This window comes from Rhinolophus ferrumequinum, chromosome 17 (genome assembly GCF_004115265.2).
Source record: "Rhinolophus ferrumequinum isolate MPI-CBG mRhiFer1 chromosome 17, mRhiFer1_v1.p, whole genome shotgun sequence".
Classification (NCBI taxonomy): domain Eukaryota; kingdom Metazoa; phylum Chordata; class Mammalia; order Chiroptera; family Rhinolophidae; genus Rhinolophus; species Rhinolophus ferrumequinum.
In genome coordinates this window covers 62,454,803-62,474,733 of record NC_046300.1, presented here as the reverse complement: position 1 = coordinate 62,474,733, position 19,931 = coordinate 62,454,803, and the positions used below count along the sequence as shown (strand labels likewise).

At 38.6% G+C, this 19,931-nt stretch overlaps 1 protein-coding gene across 2 annotated transcripts in view; it reads left to right on the top strand.

Moving 5' to 3' along the window:
- TAFA4 (TAFA chemokine like family member 4) overlaps positions 1–15,795 on the top strand; it is a 182,802-nt gene extending 167,007 nt beyond the window's left edge. For both annotated transcript variants that reach the window (XM_033132761.1, XM_033132762.1), the window contains 2 exons: positions 4,355–4,479; positions 14,631–15,795. In XM_033132761.1, the coding sequence (XP_032988652.1) occupies positions 4,355–4,479; positions 14,631–14,642 (137 nt within the window). In that variant the 3' untranslated portion in view covers positions 14,643–15,795. The remainder of the gene's footprint in view (positions 1–4,354; positions 4,480–14,630) is intronic.
- Positions 15,796–19,931: the final 4,136 nt, after the last annotated feature.

Here is a 19,931-nt window from a genome sequence, read left to right as displayed (position 1 = left end):
AAGATAAAATACATTAAAATTCCAGAGCATATTCTGGTGGCCGTTTCCATTTTCTAGATGATATATATTTTAGAAAGATGTTTTCTTAATCTTTTGGGCCATAGTGTCAGTGCAAAACTACATTTTTCTTTAGAAAACCCTTCACTCTATGTAAATACAACTAAATGAAGTGAACAAATGACAGACCAACTTTTAAGAAGTGAGTCCATTCGTTGTTAGCCTTATTCAAAGGCGGGCTTATTTAAATAGCTATATAAATACATACTGTATTTTATTTAATGGGGTGATACGTATTTGGGATAAAGGATAGGGAAAAAAAAACCCTCAATCTATTTTATACAACAGAGAGTAAAGAAAATGCACCAGAAGCAAAGTAGCTAATTAGCCACATTACATTTTCAGCTAGAACATTATAGAAAGTACTAGTCACTACCACAAATCCAGGGCTTCACTGTCTTTTTTCCCTCTCTTTCTGCATAAAACTAGAAATTTATTACAGGTTGGCATCTTGAAGATAGGGAGATTTAGTGTTTTCATAAGTTAGGAAGGCATGAGGCTTTTTAAAGGATTTTATTGTAAAAATAGAAGTGAGAAGATCCTTTCTCATTTAAAGTATATGATGGTATTTTGTAACAGAATAAAAACTGCATCCCACAAATTCGTTTTCCTGGGGAGACAAGGCTCAGTTAAGTGGGCAGATGTTCTCCTGAGTTATTTTAATAGAATCCTACTGCTGGGTTCTTTGTCTCAGCTCTACACGGCTCAGTATGCACTCAAAGCTTAAACTTCCAGCTGTTTAATCACCTTATTCACTGCTAGGTCCAACCCTTGGTTGGTTCTCACCTTAGTTGTGAGTTCCTTAGTCAATCTTTAACTCATCAAGGAATTTGAAACTTTTATTTTGGCTACTATGGTGGTTCTTATTATGTCTGTGTTTTCTGAAAGAACATTTGTTGTTAAGTCTTTCACGATGAAACGCCATCATAGATGAAGAACTTATAGGGGTACCTCACTCAACATATTCTTCTATAAGATATTAATATGATTTTTTTTTTTTTTGCAAATAGAGAAATAGTTTAAATCCCAGGGCAGCTTGCTATTATAAGGAGCCTATTGTGAATCTGTCTTTAGAAAAATCACTCCATATTTTCCAACTAAGTGAAAGAAAAATGGTAAATAATTTCACAAGAGCTTGATTGCATATGCTTCCTTCTTTTACTTATTTAAATAAATTAAATTTAAATCCTTAAAGACAATACTAGGCACATAATATTCTTTTCTGTAGTTAAGAATTGGTATCTTTTTCTTTGATGAATGCCCGAATCCATCATTTTTTTCCCCCTCAAGCGCCTTTACTTGGCATCAGAATTTTCTTGGATCCCCATGAGTTCAGTAAGAAGTTCTGATATTACTCTGCTGTGAAGTTGAGATAATCTGATTCATTCTATTTCTTCTGCAGGGAATTTGTTCCCAGATTTCTCACTCCTCAATTGGTCTCTTGCAGACTCCCTTCTGTCCCCCACTGTTTTACCACCCCTGCCAGGCCAACACTACTAGCAGCACAGGTTCCCCTGGCTTACTGCACTGCCTTGCTCAGAAACTTCCCATGGCTCCCTACTGCTTAGAGAATCAAGTCTAATCTTAAGTTGGCCTCAAGAGCCCCTTCTCGCCCATCCTCCTTAGCCGAGCATTCAGTTTCCTTGCTGACACCTCCCTTGAGCCACCTGGGTCTGCTGGCCTCCACATGGTCCTCTCACTGTCCTACCGCTCTATCTGCCTTCACTTGGACAGATCGCTAACCACCTGTCAAGGCTTCTTTTGTCTCTTCCATGTAGCTCTGCTACCACTCAAGATTAGATAGTTCCACTGCCGAGTGAAAGAAAGTGTCTAAGGAACAATTTTAAAGATTAAAAAAATTATTTTAAATTCAGCTTTAACTCTGTATAAATATCACTAAGCTCTGTCAACATTTATATAACTTTTCCAGTCCTGCAGATGGTATTTTAAATTGAGGGGTAGAAACCATCTCTTATTTATCTTTATATCCACTTGGGACCAACCCAAGGTATTCAGAAAATAATGAATGGCTGGTCAGCACTATGAATGTGGTCAGATGCTATGTAGCACTTCTTAATCTAAACTATTATTGTAAATGGCAGCATAGTAGGAAGACGGATTTATAGAGAGCATTAAAATCTAGATTCTTTTTTCAAAATTTTTATCGGGAAACAGTGCGTTTTTCTAGGACCCATCAGCTCCATGTTAAATCATTGTTTTCAATCTAGTTGTAGGGGGTGCAGCTTAACTCCAAGTTAACTCGTTGTTTTCAATCTAGTTGTGGAGGGTGCAGCTCACTGGGCCATGTGGGACTCGAACCGGTGACCATGGTGTTATGAGCACCTCGCTCTAACCACTGAGCCAACTGGCCACCCAAAATTTAGATTCTAATACCTCCTCTCTCACTTTATGGAAAGTTCTGGTGTTTATTTCTCGAACCATTTGCTTTCCCACCTGCTTCTGAAGGTTGTTGGGATAATCAAAAGAGGAATAGTAGGTAAAAGTTCTTTGAAAGTGACAAAACTCCATCTAGTTTTAAGATGAGATTGTTACGATATTTGGGGCTGAAAAGAATATAACTTTCTCAGGCTTTGTGCCAGTGTGTCCATCCACTCAAGTTCAGTTGCAGTCTCTGACAAAATAAATAACTCATTTAGCTACATTCCTTTCTCTGTGTTGGCACCTTCTCATTTAAATAGCAAGTGGTTCTCCTGGATCACAAATCTGCCTTCCTCGGGTACTATTGGTGCTGATGGGAATAATGGGATAGCAGCTCAGTGTTTGGCCAGAATCTGGAACGGTGGCCGCTTTTGTGCATCGGGGTAGGCAGACGCAATGTGTGGCCACTTCAGCTGATATGAAACCATCCTGCGCCCTCATCATGCCATACTGCATTTGCCTGACAGAAGAATAATTTTGAATGCACTGACTTGCTGTGTTACTTACTTTTGTCACTGATTCTATACCAGGAGTTGTTTCTACTAGAGAACTCCGGTGTGAGGGAGGGGGCATGTATTTAATGGTTAGAGCATGGGCTGCAGCATTAGACTGCCTCCATCCAAATGCTGCCTGACTGTTTTCAAACTGTGTGACTTCCGGCAAGTCACTCAGTGCCTCTGGGCCTTGGTTTTCTTTTCTCTATGAGATGCAAGAAAATAATTTTAACCTCAGGGCTGCAGTGAGATTGAAATTAGAAAATTCAGGGAAGGCAATTAGTAGAATTCATAAAAATTTGCTTGAACTTGAGTTTTGGACTTCTTAGGTAGCAGTAGTTCAAATCAAATCCATTGGGGGATATTTCTATCAAAGTGTTGCTGTTTGAAGAAGGAAAACAGGGCTAAGCTAGTCCCCATTTTCCCCATTCATCCTCCCTGCCCCCCAGTGCTCTGTCCTGTTCCAGCCTGTTAGTTCAGCTCACCTTTAAAACTCAGTCACAACCCTTTATGTCCTTTGAATCTGTGGGAATAACCAGCCAAATCGATGATGTTTCCTTTACTTCTCTTCTTCTGCCTCCAAACCCAGAGAGCTGGGGTGCTAGTTTCTGCTTCATGGGCTTAAAACACAAATCATTTTATTGGCGGACTGCTGCGGGCATAGTGAGGTAAGGAGGAAAGCTAATTCACAGGTGAGCTAATTAGTCTAGCATGCGGGCACCTGAGGGAATGTCAGGCCTGCGCATCTTCACTTTGTACCTAGTAATTGACTTCAAATTACTCACCACTTGCTGGAATGGCTGGAGAGATGAGCACAATGTATGATGGAAATGTTTACTGCTTTTAGTCTTTGTTGTTGACAACAAAAAGCATCAAACATATACCAACTTTGCACTATGAAAATGCAGCCTACAAGCAAAGATGATGACCACAGTAACAGCTAACGTTTCCTGGGAACATAGTGACTGGCCCAAAGTCAGCCGAGACTTTCACACAGATTAGCTTCATTCTCGACATCCTGTGGTGAGCTTCCATTTTTACCGCCATTTTACAGATGAAGAAACTGAGGCTGAGAGGAGTTAAATAACTAGTCCCAGGTCATTTATAAAAAAGTAGCATGGCCAAATTCAAATCAAGTCAGGCCTACCTTGAAGCTTGAGATCACACTATGTTATAATTAGTCAACTACAGGAAAAAAAAATTATTTGTAGAGTGTATGGCTAATTGGATTCTTTAAATTTATTCTTGGTAAACTAATTCTTATTAGCAATCTTTGAAGTCCATGTACTAATCTATATTGAGCTTTGTGTTGTCCATATTTGCAGGAAAGTGCAGTGTCACATTATTTGGCCTTTGTTTTCCAGCATCTATCGTGATTCAGAAATGGTGGTGTCACATGCATCCTTGTTTGGAAGGAGAGGATTGTAAAGTGCTGCCAGATTACTCAGGTTGGTCCTGTAGCAGTGGCAACAAAGTCAAAACTACGAAGGCAAGTATAGACAAAACACAACGATGATTTCATTTCAGCATTATTAACTCTGGGGTTCTCCCCTTCATTTTATGCTGCCATCAGGAAAACAACATTACCTATACTGGTAAACCTGGTTGGGCAGTGCCACCGTATTTGGCCTTTTGGAAAAGCCCTCTTCCCAGCATCGCCCTTTATGTCAGAATTTACCGAGCAGTGACTTGGTGGGTGAATTCGTTATTTTAGGCAAGGTTGCTAAGTTAATTTCACATCTTTCCAGGTCAAATATACGGTGACTGAAGATTTGACATTTGGTGTGAACACACAATGCAATATACAGATGATGTATTATAGAATTGTACACTTGAAGCCTGTATCATTTTCTTAACCAGTATCACCCCAATAAATTTAATTAATAAAAGTTTACAAGAGTCGACAAGCTAGTGTATCAAAATGACATGGCAAACATCTACAGATGGATGATTTACTAAAATAGAAATACGTATGCCTGTAAGGAGATTTAATGTTGAAGACTCTGATTCAAGTCTTTCAAGTCAAAAGTTTCCTCCCCGAATGGTTTTCTTTCCAGTTCTCCCTGTCTCTGAAGGACACAATTGTCAACCCATCTCTTGAGCCAGAAATCCAATTTCTTCCTTATGGTCCCATGTCTAATGTTTATTTTGCTGGTGGTACTGTGACTTCCCAATCCCTGCACAACTCTGCATCACTGTACTTACAGCCTCTGTCTGGTCCACCCGGTGTCTCCTCTGGACTACTGAGTTGCTGCCTCACATCTGCTCTTGCTCATGTTCAGCCTGTTCTCCATACGATGATTATATTCATTTTTGTGAAACGTGAATCTTCTAAGCTAGTTGGCCCCCAGGTTTTCTATTGGCTTCCTCTGGCTACTTAGTCTATTAGCCTGTGCCTGTCAGGTTCTTTTTTTAAAAAAAAATTTATTTATTTATTTATTGGGGGTGACAATTGTTAGTAAAATCACATAGATTTCAGATGGACAATTCTGTATTACATCATCTATAAATCCCATTGTGTGTTCACCACCCAGAGTCAGTTCTCCTTCCATCACCATATATTTGATCCCCCTTACCCTCATCTCCCATCCCCCACCCCCCTTACCCTCTGGTAACCACTAATCTATTGTCTGTGTCAATGAGTTTTTGTTTGTCATTTGTTTGTCTTGTTCTTTTGTTGTTTTTGTTTCATATACCACATATCAGTGAAATCATATGGTTCTCTGCTTTTTCTGTCTGACTTATTTCGCTTAGCATCATACTCTCGAGATCCATCCATGTTGTCACAAATGTTCCTATATCATCTTTTCTTACTGCTGAATAGTATTCCATTGTGTATATATACCACAACTTCTTTATCCATTCATCTATCGAAGGACATTTTGATTGTTTCCATGTCTTGGCCATCGTAAACAAAGCTGCAATGAACATTGGAGGTCATGTGTCTTTATGTATAAATGTTTTCAGATTTTTTAGGTCGATACCCAGGAGAGGGATTGCTGGGTCATATGGTAATTCTATTCGTAATTTTCTGAGGAACCTCCACACTGCCTTCCATAACGGCTGCACCAGTCTGCATTCCCACCAACAGTGTATGAGGGTTCCTTTTTCTCCACAGCCTCTCCAACACTTGTTACTATTTGTCTTGATGATAGCCATTCTGACTGGGGTGAGGTGATATCTCATTGTGGTTTTTATTTGCATTTCTCTGATGATTAGTGAGGTTGAGCATTTTTTCATATTCTATTTGCCATTTGTATGTCCTCTTTGGAGAAATGTCTCTCCAGGTCGTCTGCCAATTTTTCAATTAGGTTGTTTTTTTTGTTGTTGAGTTGCATGAGTTCCTTGTATACTTTGGATATTAGCCCCTTATCGGAGGCACTGTTTGCAAAAATCTCCCATTCAGTTGGTTGCCTCTTTATTTGTTGATGGTTTCTTTTGCTGTGCAGAAGATGTTAAGTTTCATATAGTCCCATTTGTTTATTTTAGCTTTTACTTCCATTGCCTTTGGAGTCAAATTCATAAAATGCTCTTTGAACCCAAGGTCCATAAGTTTAGTACCTATGTTTTCTTCTTTGCAGTTTATTGTGTCAGGTCTTATGCTTAAGTCTTTGATCCATTTTGAATTAATTTTGGTCCATGGTGACAGATAGCAGTCCAGTTTCATTCTTTTGCATGTGGCTATCCAATTCTCCCAGCACCATTTATGGAAGAGGCTGTCTTTTCTCCATTGTATGCTTTTTGCTTCTTTGTCAAAAATTATCTGTTCATATTTATGTGGTTTTGTTTCTGGGTTCTCAATTCTATTCCATTGGTCTATGTGTCTGTTTTTCTGCTAATACCATGCTGTTTTGATTATTGTAGGCCTATAGTACAAGCTAAAGTCAGGGAGTGTGATACCTCCAGTATTGTTCTTTTTCCTTAAGATTGCTTTGGCTATTCGTGGTCTTTTGTGGTTCCAAACAAATCTGATGACTTTTTGTCCTATTTCTTTAAGAAATGCCATTGGGATTTTGATGGGGATTGCATTAAATCTGTATATTGCTTTGGGTAATATGGCCATTTTAACTATGTTGATTCTTCCAATCCAGGAGCCCGGAATATCTTTCCATTTCTTTGTGTCTTCTTCAATTTCTTTCAAAAATGTCTTATAGTTTTCAGCATATAGGTCTTTCACATCCTTAGTTAAGTTTATTCCTAGATATTTTATTCTTTTTGCTGCAATTGCAAAGGGAATTTTTTTTTATTTCTTTTCCTGAGATTTCATTGTTAATATATGGGAATGCAATGGACTTTTGTACGTTGATTTTGTAGCCAGCAACATTACCGTATTCGTTGATTGTTTCTAATAGCTTTTTGGTGGAGTCTTCAGGGTTTTGTATATATAGCATCATGTCATCTCTAAAGAGTGACAATTTAACTTCTTCATTCCCAATGTAGATACCTTTTATTTCTTTCTCTTGCCTGATTGCTCTGGCAAGGACTTCCAACACTATGTTGAAAAGCTCTTCATAAGTCAACGGGCAACCTACCTGCCCTCCGTTCTTTCTGCTCCATCCATCTTTGCTGGCTGTTAGTCCCTCTTACGCTGGTATCTGCAGTTTTAAAGGAATATGCTCTTCATGGAATGTGTTACCCTCCTTTTTTTCCTAGTTTTACCATTATTTCTTCAGGAAACACTTCCCTGATTGGATTCGTGTCCCCTTTATCTTTGAGCATTTACTATGGTTATATTTTACGTCGATGGGTATACAGTTGACCATTGAACAACTTGACACACCTCCTACCCCCACGCAGTTAAAAAACCATGTATAACTTTTGACTTCCTCAAAATTTGTGGTCCCTCGGTCTCTGTGGGAGCCCCACGGATACCCAAATATACTGATGCTTAAGTCTCCTATATAAAACGGATAGATAATTGCATACAGTCGGCCCTCTTCATCCACAGACTCCCACCTGCAGATAGAAAGCACTACAGGTATTTATTGAAAAAATTCTGCATGTAAGTAGACCCATGTTATTCAAACTCGTGTTGTTCAAGGGTCAGCTGTACTTATTTGTTCAGACCTAGAGCTTTCTGTTCAAAGCAGAGCTGGGAAATCAGGGCCATGTCTGTTACCCTGATGGTCCCAGCGCCCTTTGGATATCTCATTAACTATTTTTTTGAATGAAAATTAGTAAAACAGGACATTCTGTGATATTAGAATGAGACACACTAGAATGGCGTGACTCTATAGTTATGGTTTCTCTCTGAGCTTTGTCCCCTCAGGAGATATAATCATTATTGAATGGCTTCTCATCTTGCTTACGGTTCTCCCTTTATGAGTATTTTGAATTACTAAACAGAATTCTCATTCATCTTCAACTACTGAGGTCAAAAGCAGGTGAATTCTTCTCTTCATTGTGAGCACGAGATAGTATAATACATTGTTATAAGGTAGATATTTAAATATATGCCATTAATATAATAAAAGATATTAAATCAAAAACATAAAAATAATGTTTTATAATAAATTTTAAAGTAAATGTAAATTTTTGTTGATATTATCATACCAAAAATTATCAATAGTATATTAAGTCAGTTGATTGTTACTTTTTATCTATTTAGAGCATAATTTCAAAACCAAGACTATTTCCAATTATTAATTGCAGTTATCATCTAACTTGCCCTTGTCAGTGATACCAAGAGGACCAGGATAAATGACCTGATGCATGTGTTTATATCCAGGGCAGTGAAGTTCACAGAGTCGTGTTGGAGGAAGGAGTTTAACACTCCATCATTTCTATCAGTGCCTTCTCTAAGCCGATCCCAATGAAATCTCAATCTACGTAAACCCAAGTGTGCCTGCTCAGCAAACCCTGCCTTACACTAATTCCATTCTCCTTTTGTTACTGGCCCCTTTCAGCCATTTTCCCTAACCGCTCAAATGAAAATCTTGGTTACCAACGAGCTAGGAGCTTACTTACATCCATCAATGATAAATTTTTCTTTTACTGTAATTCTTATAGACCAAGAAGTAACATTTCAGAAGGTTATGCTTGCATTGATTTTTACTTATAAATATGAAACAGCATCATAAGTGCAAGCCAGCTATGATCTGGAAAAGAATGTGTCTAAGTAGCCTCTTGCTACAGTCATTCCCTCTCCGTTTATGTACAGTTACGGAGGGCATTTGCAGGAAGCAAACCTTTAGGGGCATTTTGGCTCTGTGTGTTGGGAATATAAGTTTGCTGTAGCTAAATCCTCAACAGTAGTGACATTTCATTTGGCACTTTGAAGAGTTGTAGAAACATAATATAGTTCCCTAAGCTACTATGATGCTTAGCTGCTTTTTTTCTTTTCTTTAGTGATAAGCCACTTGAGAATAATCTCGAAGTTATAAAACTTTGTTTCCTTTATTAATCCGAGTTGGTGTGACTTGAACTGCATAAAACATTTTATGTATTTTATGGATCTTCTGCACATACAATAAAGTCATTTGTGGAGGTGTGACTGGCTTCCGTGAAGAGCTTGGTGCCCACAGAAGCTACATCTTTTTCTTAAAACCACCTGACCTTACTTCACTGGTGAGATAGCAGCTCTACAAAGGTAGAGCAATTGCCACCCTACAGGAGAGGGTGTTGAATACATAGCAAAATAGTTTCCATTTTTCTTAAACTGTTCATGCACAACAAAGCATAGAAGGGCCAAAAGGTAAGATTGTCTATCTATAGTAAACCACCTATGTCAGAATTTTATTTTCCATTTACATGCAAATATGAAAAGAGTTAGCAGTTAACTTGAGATATTAATAGGCTTAGATGAAGATATGAAGATGAGAGGGGATGACTTCCTAACCAGTCATTTTGTCTTTCCCAAAGCATAGAAGGTTGGCATTGAGTTTATTCTGCCTGTGTAGTTTTCAAGGTCCCCGGAGAGGGTGCAGCTATTACTTCTTGTGGAAAAATATAACTCTGTCTCTGTCGTCCTGCCTCAATTTCCATTTTCTTAATTCTGAGTTTTACTGCATTCTCTATGGTAAAGAGTTAGTTTTTGTCTTGAGTTGTCAGTATTAAAGTTCCTAACAAGTGCATGACATCGTCTTTGTACAAAAGCCAACCATTTGCCATGGCGTTTGTGGTTTGAAAATGGAAGTAAATCATATTAAATATCAAGCACTTCTAGGTTTAACCAAGAGCCACTGGTTTAACTGAGCTCCCTACCTGCTCTCGGCTTGAGCCTTTATTGGCTTATACTCTGCTCTCTGTGCCACCAGAATCAACTCCCTGCCCAGGTTCCCTCCTGATGAGAGACCATTCATGAATCCCCATTGGTAATAGGTCGAAATTACAGAGTATAAGCGCTTTGGGGCTGGGCCTTCCCTGACACTCACCCAGTAGGCCGTGCATTTCCACACCCCATTGCTGTCTTCTCCATCTCCTTTCTCTTTTAAAATTCCACTTGTCTTTCCAGGTCCCACTGAGATGGCATCTTTATCCTGAAGTCTTGTCTCCCCTGATTCCTACAGCCAGAGCTTAAAATACTCAGGGTACCTTGTCACATGTGAGTGGAGCTGATATTGGCATGTTAGCAACCATTATCCACCAAAATTCCAAATAATGATGAACCTTCCTTATACGATCAGCAAAATGAAAGTTTTACAGGAAAATAAATCCTAATTTATCTGATCCAACTTTCAGTGTAGATAGCCTCTAAAATGAGCTGGGCATGGAGAATGAGCTTCCTTAAATAACATGCCTTTGAGAATTCCATCCGAGACGCAGATCAGTACTTGGCTGTAAACACTGTTAGGTCATATATAGACACATGATCAATCTGGAAAGAGCTACCATGGCAGCAGCCACCCTTCTTGAGTGTTAACCACGTGACAAGCACTGGGCCATGCAATTCAGTTCACATATTTCAGTCACTCTTCGCTGCAACTGAAGGGAGCAGGTGCTATTTTTACATTAGACAGATGAAGAAACTAAGGCAAAGCGAGCCAGTCCTCCGCATCCAGAAAATGACCGATTCAGTCATTAGGTTTTTCAAGCCAAAGGCTAATCCCTCTTTCTGTCACATTCTTGATCCTGTTTGTCACACATTCTCTTGGCTTCCCCTTTCATCACTTCAGCCAAGTGATCCCTTTAAGATGCAATCTTTTCTTACCGCTGACTAGTATTCCATTGTGTATATATACCACATCTTCTTTATCCATTCATCTATCGAAGGACACTTTGATTTCCATGTCTTGGCCACTGGTAATAAAGCTGCAATGAACATTGGAGCACACATGTCTTTATGGATAAATGTTTTCGGATTTATTTGGGTAGATACCCAGGAGAGGGATTGCTGGGTCATACGGTAATTATATTCATAAGTTTTTGAGGAACCTCCACACTGCCTTCCATAGTGGCTGCACCAGTCTGCATTCCCACCAACAGTGTATGAGGGTTTCTTTTTCTCCACAGCCTCTCCAACACTTGTTACTATTTGTCTTGTTGATGATAGCCATTCTAACTGGGGTGAGGTGATATCTCATTGTGGTTTTTATTTGCATTTCTCTGATGATTAGTGATGTTGAGCATTTTTTCACATGTCTATTTGCCATTTTTATGTCCTCTTTGGAGAAATGTCTTTTCAGGTCCTCTGCCCATTTTTCAATCGGGTTGTTCGTTTTTTTATTGTTGAGTTGTATGAGTTCCTTATATATTTTGGATATTAGCCCCTTATCCGAGGTGTTGTTTGCAAAAATCTTCTCCCACTTTGTTGGTTGCCTCTTTTTTTTGTTGATGGTTTATTTTGCTGTGCAAAAGCTTTTCAGTTTGATGTCGTCCCATTCATTTATTTTAGCTTTTGAACCCAAGGTCCATAAGTTTGGTACCTATGTTTTCTTCTATGCGTTTATTGTTTCAGGTCTTATGTTTAGGTCTTTGATCCATTTTGAGATGAAATAGTGCCATTTGCGACAACATGTATGGATCTTGAGATTATTATGCTAAGCGAAATAAGTCAGACAGAAAAAGTAGAGAACCATATGATTTCACTGATATGTGGTATATAAAACTGAAAACAGCAAATGAACAAGAAAAACAAATGAAAAACCCAAAACTCATAGACACAGACAATAGTTTAGTGGATACCAGAGAGAAGGGGGGTAGGGGAGTGGTAGATGAGGGTAAAAGGGATCAAATACATGGTGATAGAAGGAGAACTGACTCTGGGTGGTGAACACACAACGTGACATATAAATGATGTATCACAGAATTGCACACCTGAAATCTATGTAACTTTACTAACAATTGTCACCCCAATAAACTTTAATTAATAAAAAACAAAAATAAGCAATCTGCCATGCGTTCCTTGTCTCACCTTTGTACCTCAGTCAGAGAAAGGCCAAAAATCTTGCATTGACCTGTGGTCCCCCTTGCATTCACCTTTCCACTTGGAATGCTCTTCCCCAAGACAGTTGGGGCTCCCTCCCTCCCTTCCTCCAAGTGTTTCTTCAAATATCTCCTTCTCTGACAATCTCTATAAAACAGTAACCATCTACCGTCCCTGCCCCAATATTTCTTTTCTCCATTATACTGATTTACGTTTCTCCATAGCACATAGCACATTAGACATGCTATTTATTTGCCTGTTTGTCCAATCCTTTCTTCTAGAATAGGAATCAGCAAGCTATGGTTTGCTCGCCAAATCCAGCCCATGGCCTGTGAGCTAAGGTGGGTTAGATATACAATTTTAAGTGCTTGGAAAAATAAAAAAGAAATTAACATTTCATAACCTATGAAAATGATATGAAATCCAAATTTCAGTGTCCAAATAAAGTTTTATTGGAACAAAGCCACGCCAATTAGTTTGCGGGTTGGATTGTCCATGCGGCTTTCGTAGTATAAAGGCAGAGTTGAATAGTTGTGACAGTGACTATATACCTGCAAATGTGAACGTATTTACTGTCTGGTCCTGGAGAGAAAAAGTGTGCCGGCCCGTCCTCTAGGTAAGCTCCATGAGGACGGGGTTTTTGTTTTGTTGCTATAGTATTCCAGCACAAATGGAAGAGCTATTACATTGTAGAATACATAAATAAAGGCCGTTATCAGTTAGTAGGGAATCTGAGGTTTGAGTGAATACTGATTGGATCTAAAGACCAGGCATGATGACTGCTATCAACTAATGTAATTTAGTTTGAAAATATTTTCATGGTGTAGACATGTATTAAGCTTTTTTTTTTCTGGTTGGTGTATTGATTAATGTGTAAAATTTCTTACATGAAGAAATCAAACTATAGAAACTGCTGACCTATTTTCTTAGATTATAAGTAATGAGACTGGGGTGTTTAAAAATGGAATTTAAAAAAAGCACTTTAATGGAGGTATGTTTCTAGTCCATATGGCAGTTTTACAAAATAATGTATTTTTTAAAATGCAAGTTAACTACATTAGAAAAGGTACAAAGGCAACATTTTCATCTTGACATATGCTGATTTTAATCAGCATTCATTTGACAAAATCTGAGCACCATTTACAGAGCACACTCAGCATGTGTGAGTCAACCTGACGTGCCATGAATGTACCTAATCTGATGGGATTTTTATAACTCCACAAAATATAAAGCTGGGACACGTAACACCATGTTGTAGAAGCCTTGGTACATGTTTTCTTTTTTTAATAAAAAAATTAAAAATATTTTCAATTACAGTTGACATTCAGTATTATAGTAGTTTCAGGTGTGCAGTGTAGTGGTCAGACATTTATATAATTTACGAAGTGTTGTCCCTGACAGTCTAGTACCCACCTGGCACCATACATAGTTATTACAATATTGTTACTCTATTCCCTATGCTGTGCTTTATATCCCTGAGACTATTTTGTAACTTCCAATTTGTACGTCTTAATCCTTTTTCACTCAACCCCCTTCCATCTGGTAACCATCAAAATGTTCTCTGTATCTATGAGTGTGTTTCTGTTTTGTTGGCTCATTTATTTTGATTTTTAGATTTCACATATAAGTAAAATCATATACCAGGGTGCCAAAAAATGTATACATGTTTTAAGAGATGTTATCTTAAAATGTGTATACATTTTTTTTGGCATCTTTTTCTTGGCGTTCTCTGTCTGACTTATTTCACTTAGCATTAATACTCTCTCAGGTCCATCCATGTTGTCGCAAATGGTAAGATTTCATTCTTTTTATGGCAGAGTAATATTCCATTGTATATATGTACCACCTGTTCTTTATCCAACTGTCTAACGATGAACTCTTAGGTTGCTTCTATATCTTGACTATTGTAAATAATGTTGCAGTGTACATAAGGATGCATATATCTTTTTCATTAGAGTTCTGGATTTCTTTGGAAGAAGAGGGATTTCTGGGTCATATGGTAGTTCTATTTTTGATTTTTTGAGGACCCTTCATGCTCTTTTCTAGAGTGGCTGCACCAATTTGCAGTCCCGTCAATGCACATTTTCTTTGCAACCTAAAAACAAGAAACGTCAAGAAGAATTCGAAGTTGATTTGGTGAGGTTGGTTATGGATAAAGGTGCAAACTGCTATATCCTATACAATGACACGGGCAGGGACATATGCATCTGGTGGCAGGAAGGATTCTCTTTGGTGGGTATGGGGCATTGAATGCTCACTTATTTAATTTGTTTTAGGTAACACGGTAGCAAAGAGAGGTGTGCTTCAACCTGGAGGAGCTACAAGATGCCAAGCTCTTTTGTTTGAATTACTGTCCTGGCCACTTTGTGGAAAACTGTGTTGGATTTCCAGCAACATCATACGTGCATATGTGTGCCGTAAGGAGGAGCTTTCACTTAACGGTCCCAGCCCTCCCCTCTGTTCTTCATGATTTTATTACATTGAACTGTAACCACAGGCTGCCACACAACTGACATCCTATCCAGATCCCAAAGAACATACCTCTAAGAAATCCTGGAGGAACAAACCACAGACTTCAGAATGGATCACCACTAAAGGAATATTGGGTCTTCAATTTCTTTCTCAATGTGGACATAGGTTTGACAGGGTCCTCATTCTTTCCTCTTTTGAACTTTTCCTTTAGCCTTTGCATTAAAGTGGTTTGAAATAGGTCTAAATAACAAAACATTTTGGCAAAACATATTTGTGGATGTAGGTTAATAAATTCTGATAAAATGGTCATGAAAATTTATTTTATAAACATTGAAGAATAGCAGAACTTATTGGGGTTATTTTGTATGCATTTTTGTTTGCTTTTGATTTAAGATTTTTGTATTTTAATTTCCATTGTTACATTAGAAGAAATAAAATGTAAGCATTTTAATTTCAGTGCACCATTTTGCTGAGTGCTAAGAAAGCATATGAACGTTGATATTTTATAACCAAAGCTCTCTCATGACATATTCACCAAGAAATAAAACCTGTTGGGATTTTTATGGCTAAGGTGTAGTCATAGAAAACATTTAAAATAGAAAACAGTCTCTGTTTAGATCAAGGGTGATTTCTTAGGTCCAGTTTATGTCAATTATATTAAAATATTTTGTTTGCTCCTAGACAAGAGTCTTGAAATGCTGAATTTTTAGACTGTAAATGATTTATTCTTAACTTAGCTCTTTACCTGCTTATTTGTTAATAATTTTATTTAAATGTAAGTAAAATCTGAGGTTTTTTGTCTTGGTTTAATGATTTTTGTAGCTGATGTGTCTCCACATATTCTTAGAAAGCTGTCATGCAGAAAAACATTACAGATGAAAAGCAACTGACCCAGATTTTAAATGCATAATGTTATTAAAACGCATACTACTATAATAATATGGGATAGATTTTATATGTAGTAAGAAATGCCCAAAGCTTACTTTTTGCACTATTATCCCTGTGCTCTCACAATTATGGGGAAAGTATTACTATAATGTTTATAGTAGTAACATTTTATTCTTGCAAAAGGAATGGAAATAGGTGATATCCATTTGTTTGCTAAATTTTGTTTGAATTTGACTGATTGGATGCTTAACAAGAATTGTTTCTTAGTAAGTAAAAAATTCTTTCTGCTGATGGCTTATGGCATAGTATAAGTTTTGTGCTTATTTTATTACCTTGTGTTAACATCCGAGGCTCGCAAATTTTAAATGCAAAAGTGAAAAATAACTTTAAAAAATAATATTTAACTTTGGGGATGTGAACTATATGGAAAACTTGAGACTTAAATATAGATTGCTACTTTATTTCTTCTCCCAAACCATGTAGTATTAAGGAGTGAAGTCTAGGGAGGTTTAATTAAGTTTAGGCACATTCATGATGTTTTATGCATACTCTGCTGCCTTTAGTATAAGACCTTCCTTTGTAAGAAAAGAGTTAAAAAATAATAAGTAGATTTTATAGCACATAGTCTTTGCCCAAGCATCTGATCTTGTACCCTAAACAAAATCAAGTAAATATGACACTGTTTCACCTTGAGGTATATTTCTAGGGTGTAAACTACTTCCAGGGAATAAATGGTCCATTTGGGAAAATGGCAGGTATCAAAGCTGCCATTTCATCCATTATTGCTGCAAAGTATACTTTTTACCTCTTTCAAAAGTTAGCCCTGAAATGGGACTTTCACGAGAAGCATTTTAATGTTATAATTCCTAGTCTTTTTCTGTAGGACACTTTTCTATATTTTCCAGAATTTAAAGCAAAGATCCTGAGGGAATCATGAGGGTATCAGTCATGCCAGCACGCGGCCCTTTAAGTGTGGCATGTGTGGTCTCAAGACGAGACCCCTTCAGTTCTTATACTTTAAAACATGGAGCTACTCAGCTTGGGCTCCGACTCAGCCTGGCTCTCACCAAAGGAGCCAGCGAGGTTTTACAGCTCCCTCTCAGGTCCCGATTTCCTGCTCTAAATCATATATACCTTTTTAGTACCTGCCCTTGGAAAAGTGGAACCTTGTTCATACATTAAATTCAACAAACACTTAATGAAACTTCCCAAGAACCCCTGAGTTGTTGGGGAAACTATCCACCCTTATACACAAATCCATTTTTACTCCCAACCTGGGAGGGCTGATGAATATCCCATTTTATAAAAGAATTTAGGACCCAATAAAACTAAACTTGCCTATATTCACACAGGGAGTTCCCACTGGAAAATATATAGTGAGGAATCATGAAACAGACAGGAAATTATAGAGCTATTTTCCTTTGACTACTTTTAAAATAACATATGTTGTCCTGTGTTCTAGGTGTCAGGGAGATGGGCTAGTCTTAGGATCTGGCTGGTCTCTGCTCTGCTTTATCAGGGTCAGATTCGTTTGTTCCAGCCCTTGCGTTGTCTGCCACTACCTTATAATATTCCAGTACACTCATGAAAAACGTCGTGCTGCTATTATTGTAACATAGGGTAAAATATTCACTATTGAATTTCTACTTGAATTGAAAAGAGTGACTGCCTGCTTTTTTATTTATTTAAAGGAGACTATTGGCCTGGGGTAATGGGGGAAAAGTTGCAGTGCTCAGTGGTTGGACGTAGACTATAAACACCTCATGTACATCACCGTCTACACTGGCAGAACACCAGCCCACGCTGCACAGTCTCTGCTCGGAGGCTGCATGGGGCAGATGCAGCCCCAGCACATTCTGTGGGTTTCCGGGGGCCTTGAAGACGTGATGCAGCAACACAGAGCCCTTGTTCTCTCATGTCCACACTGTTAGATGGGGCGCAGACAGCGGCCCCTTTGATGGGTGGGAGGCCCCCAGTCCAGCACCAGCACTGCTAGGCCAGCTGCCCTCATTTGAACACTTGCCCATTCTGTGGAATTTTGGGAAAGAATGTATCAGTGCACATGGTTGGGATTTGACTCCTGAACGTGTCAATGGAAACGACCTCACCAAAATGCCTATCTCGTAGATAAATTCTCCAGGATTGGAAGAAGTTTCTGCACACAATTCTTTGTGATGGGCTCTTAGGGACCCACTGACCAAGGATGAATCCACTGATAACTAACTTCACCACTTACAGTCTCTGAAATAGGCAAAGCAGGAGTAAGTGTTGTACCTAACGCACATGAAGTCTTCTACACGTGCGCTCGGGGGTGCAAACTGCGCCTATGTGTCCAAAACATGCTGCCAGTTTCTGTAGCTACACATGTATCAGAACACAGCTATGTGTCATCTCTGGCTGTGTTTGCTCTACAACAGCAGAGTGGATTGGGCATGACCGCCACGTGGTCCACAAAGCCTGAACGATTGACTCGTGGATATTTTACAGACAAGTTTGCCAATTCCTCTTCTACACAGTGGCAGAACAGGATGTATTTATGAGCTCATGGGGACACTGGAAGTGTCAAAGTGTCCAGGTGCGGGAGGCAAACAAATACAGCCCCTGCTATTTACCTTTCACAGCTTTATAAAAGGGACATGAAGGTATATACACCTTGCAGGAGTTTTAAAAAGAATTTTCTATCAAAAAACTCTTAGCATCATGATTAGCAATTAATAAGCTCTTGATAAAGTTGTGCCTCTTTTATGAATAACTTGTAGTCCGAGTGGTCACTTCATAGAGAGACAGAACCACACAGCAGGCCCTGGCCTCAAAACTGGGACGGAAGGTGCAAGTGGACACAGCTGACAGAAAATCGGGACCACATCGGGTGAGACCTTAAAGTGTTTTCTCCTTGTTTCCAAGTCAGTGAGGACTTTGGGAAAGGAGAGCAAGGACAAACTCAAGAAACAACTGAAGGAATATAGCTTCTCCTTGACCTTTGCAGTCAACTTGGCAGGAAGTTGAAAATGCTTGTGCTCTCGTCATGGACAGGTACATGTCTTGGGCCTGTAACACCTATCTGGTGGAAGCCAGAGTACCCCTGGAAATAAAGACATAGCACACAGGTGCCCTGATTTGAATCTGCACCCCAAGATGACAAATGCAACACATACATGAAAAAACTGTTCTTTCAAGTTCATCTTGTAAAAAACTCAAACCCCTTCCGGCAATCACATGAAAGGAAACAATCATTTCAAGTTACAAAGTAATCTTGTGAACAGAAACTTTAAACAAGAGCCCCTTAAATAATTGATGAACAGTTACTGAAGCATGTTGGGAGTCTTCATAGTATTGATTTTGGTCTGTGAAAAAAGCAGGGCTCTGCAAGCTCACGCATTTGTCCTTTTCGCTCCTATTTGGTGCTATGAATATTCACAGCCTGCTTACATGTTAGGAATGTAGAATGGTACTTTCTAAATCATGTTGTTCATTTGGGTTTTTGCTCTCTGTGGGTGGGGTCCCTGACCCATCCTTTAATTATCAGCTTTGATTCTCTTAATGAGGAGTTATCAAAATAGTTCATGACACTGAATTATTAATTGAATAACTGTAATTAATGATCAGGGAATAGGAGCAAGCAGATGAACTTTGATACTCTCCTTCCTAATCTGAAATCCTATTCTCAGCAGTTAGTTTGGGTCTCTTAACTTTCCTGCCCTCTTTTTGATTTTCATCTTCACTCTCACTTTGTTACATATATTAAGTTCAACATTCAGTGTTTTATACCCATTCATGGACATCATAGAAAATGAAATCATGCCTTTGCTATTTTAGCATTGCAGTAACTGAAAAGAAAACATAAAAAGTAATCCATAGTTTTCTCTCAAGCACTCTCTCACACACAAATCAATAGAGCAGACTGCTTAGGTCAGCTGCGTATGGGTATGGGCTGAGATAGGAGTCAGGACAATACTTTGGAATATTTAAATATTTATGAGTGCTATATATCTGACAGAGGACTGAAAGTGATTCTTAATGCCACAGCAAAGAAGCTAGAGTAAAACCACTAAGCCTCAGCTTGAGAAAAGTTAGTGACAACTCTTGAAACTGTCAAAGTTGGAAAAATGGCATGTGATGCTGCCCGCTGCTATGTCAATCATCCTTTCCTGATTGTCTACTTGGGCACAGATGAGTGGGAATAGGGGAAGGGACCTTTAAAAGATGCCGTGTCTGGT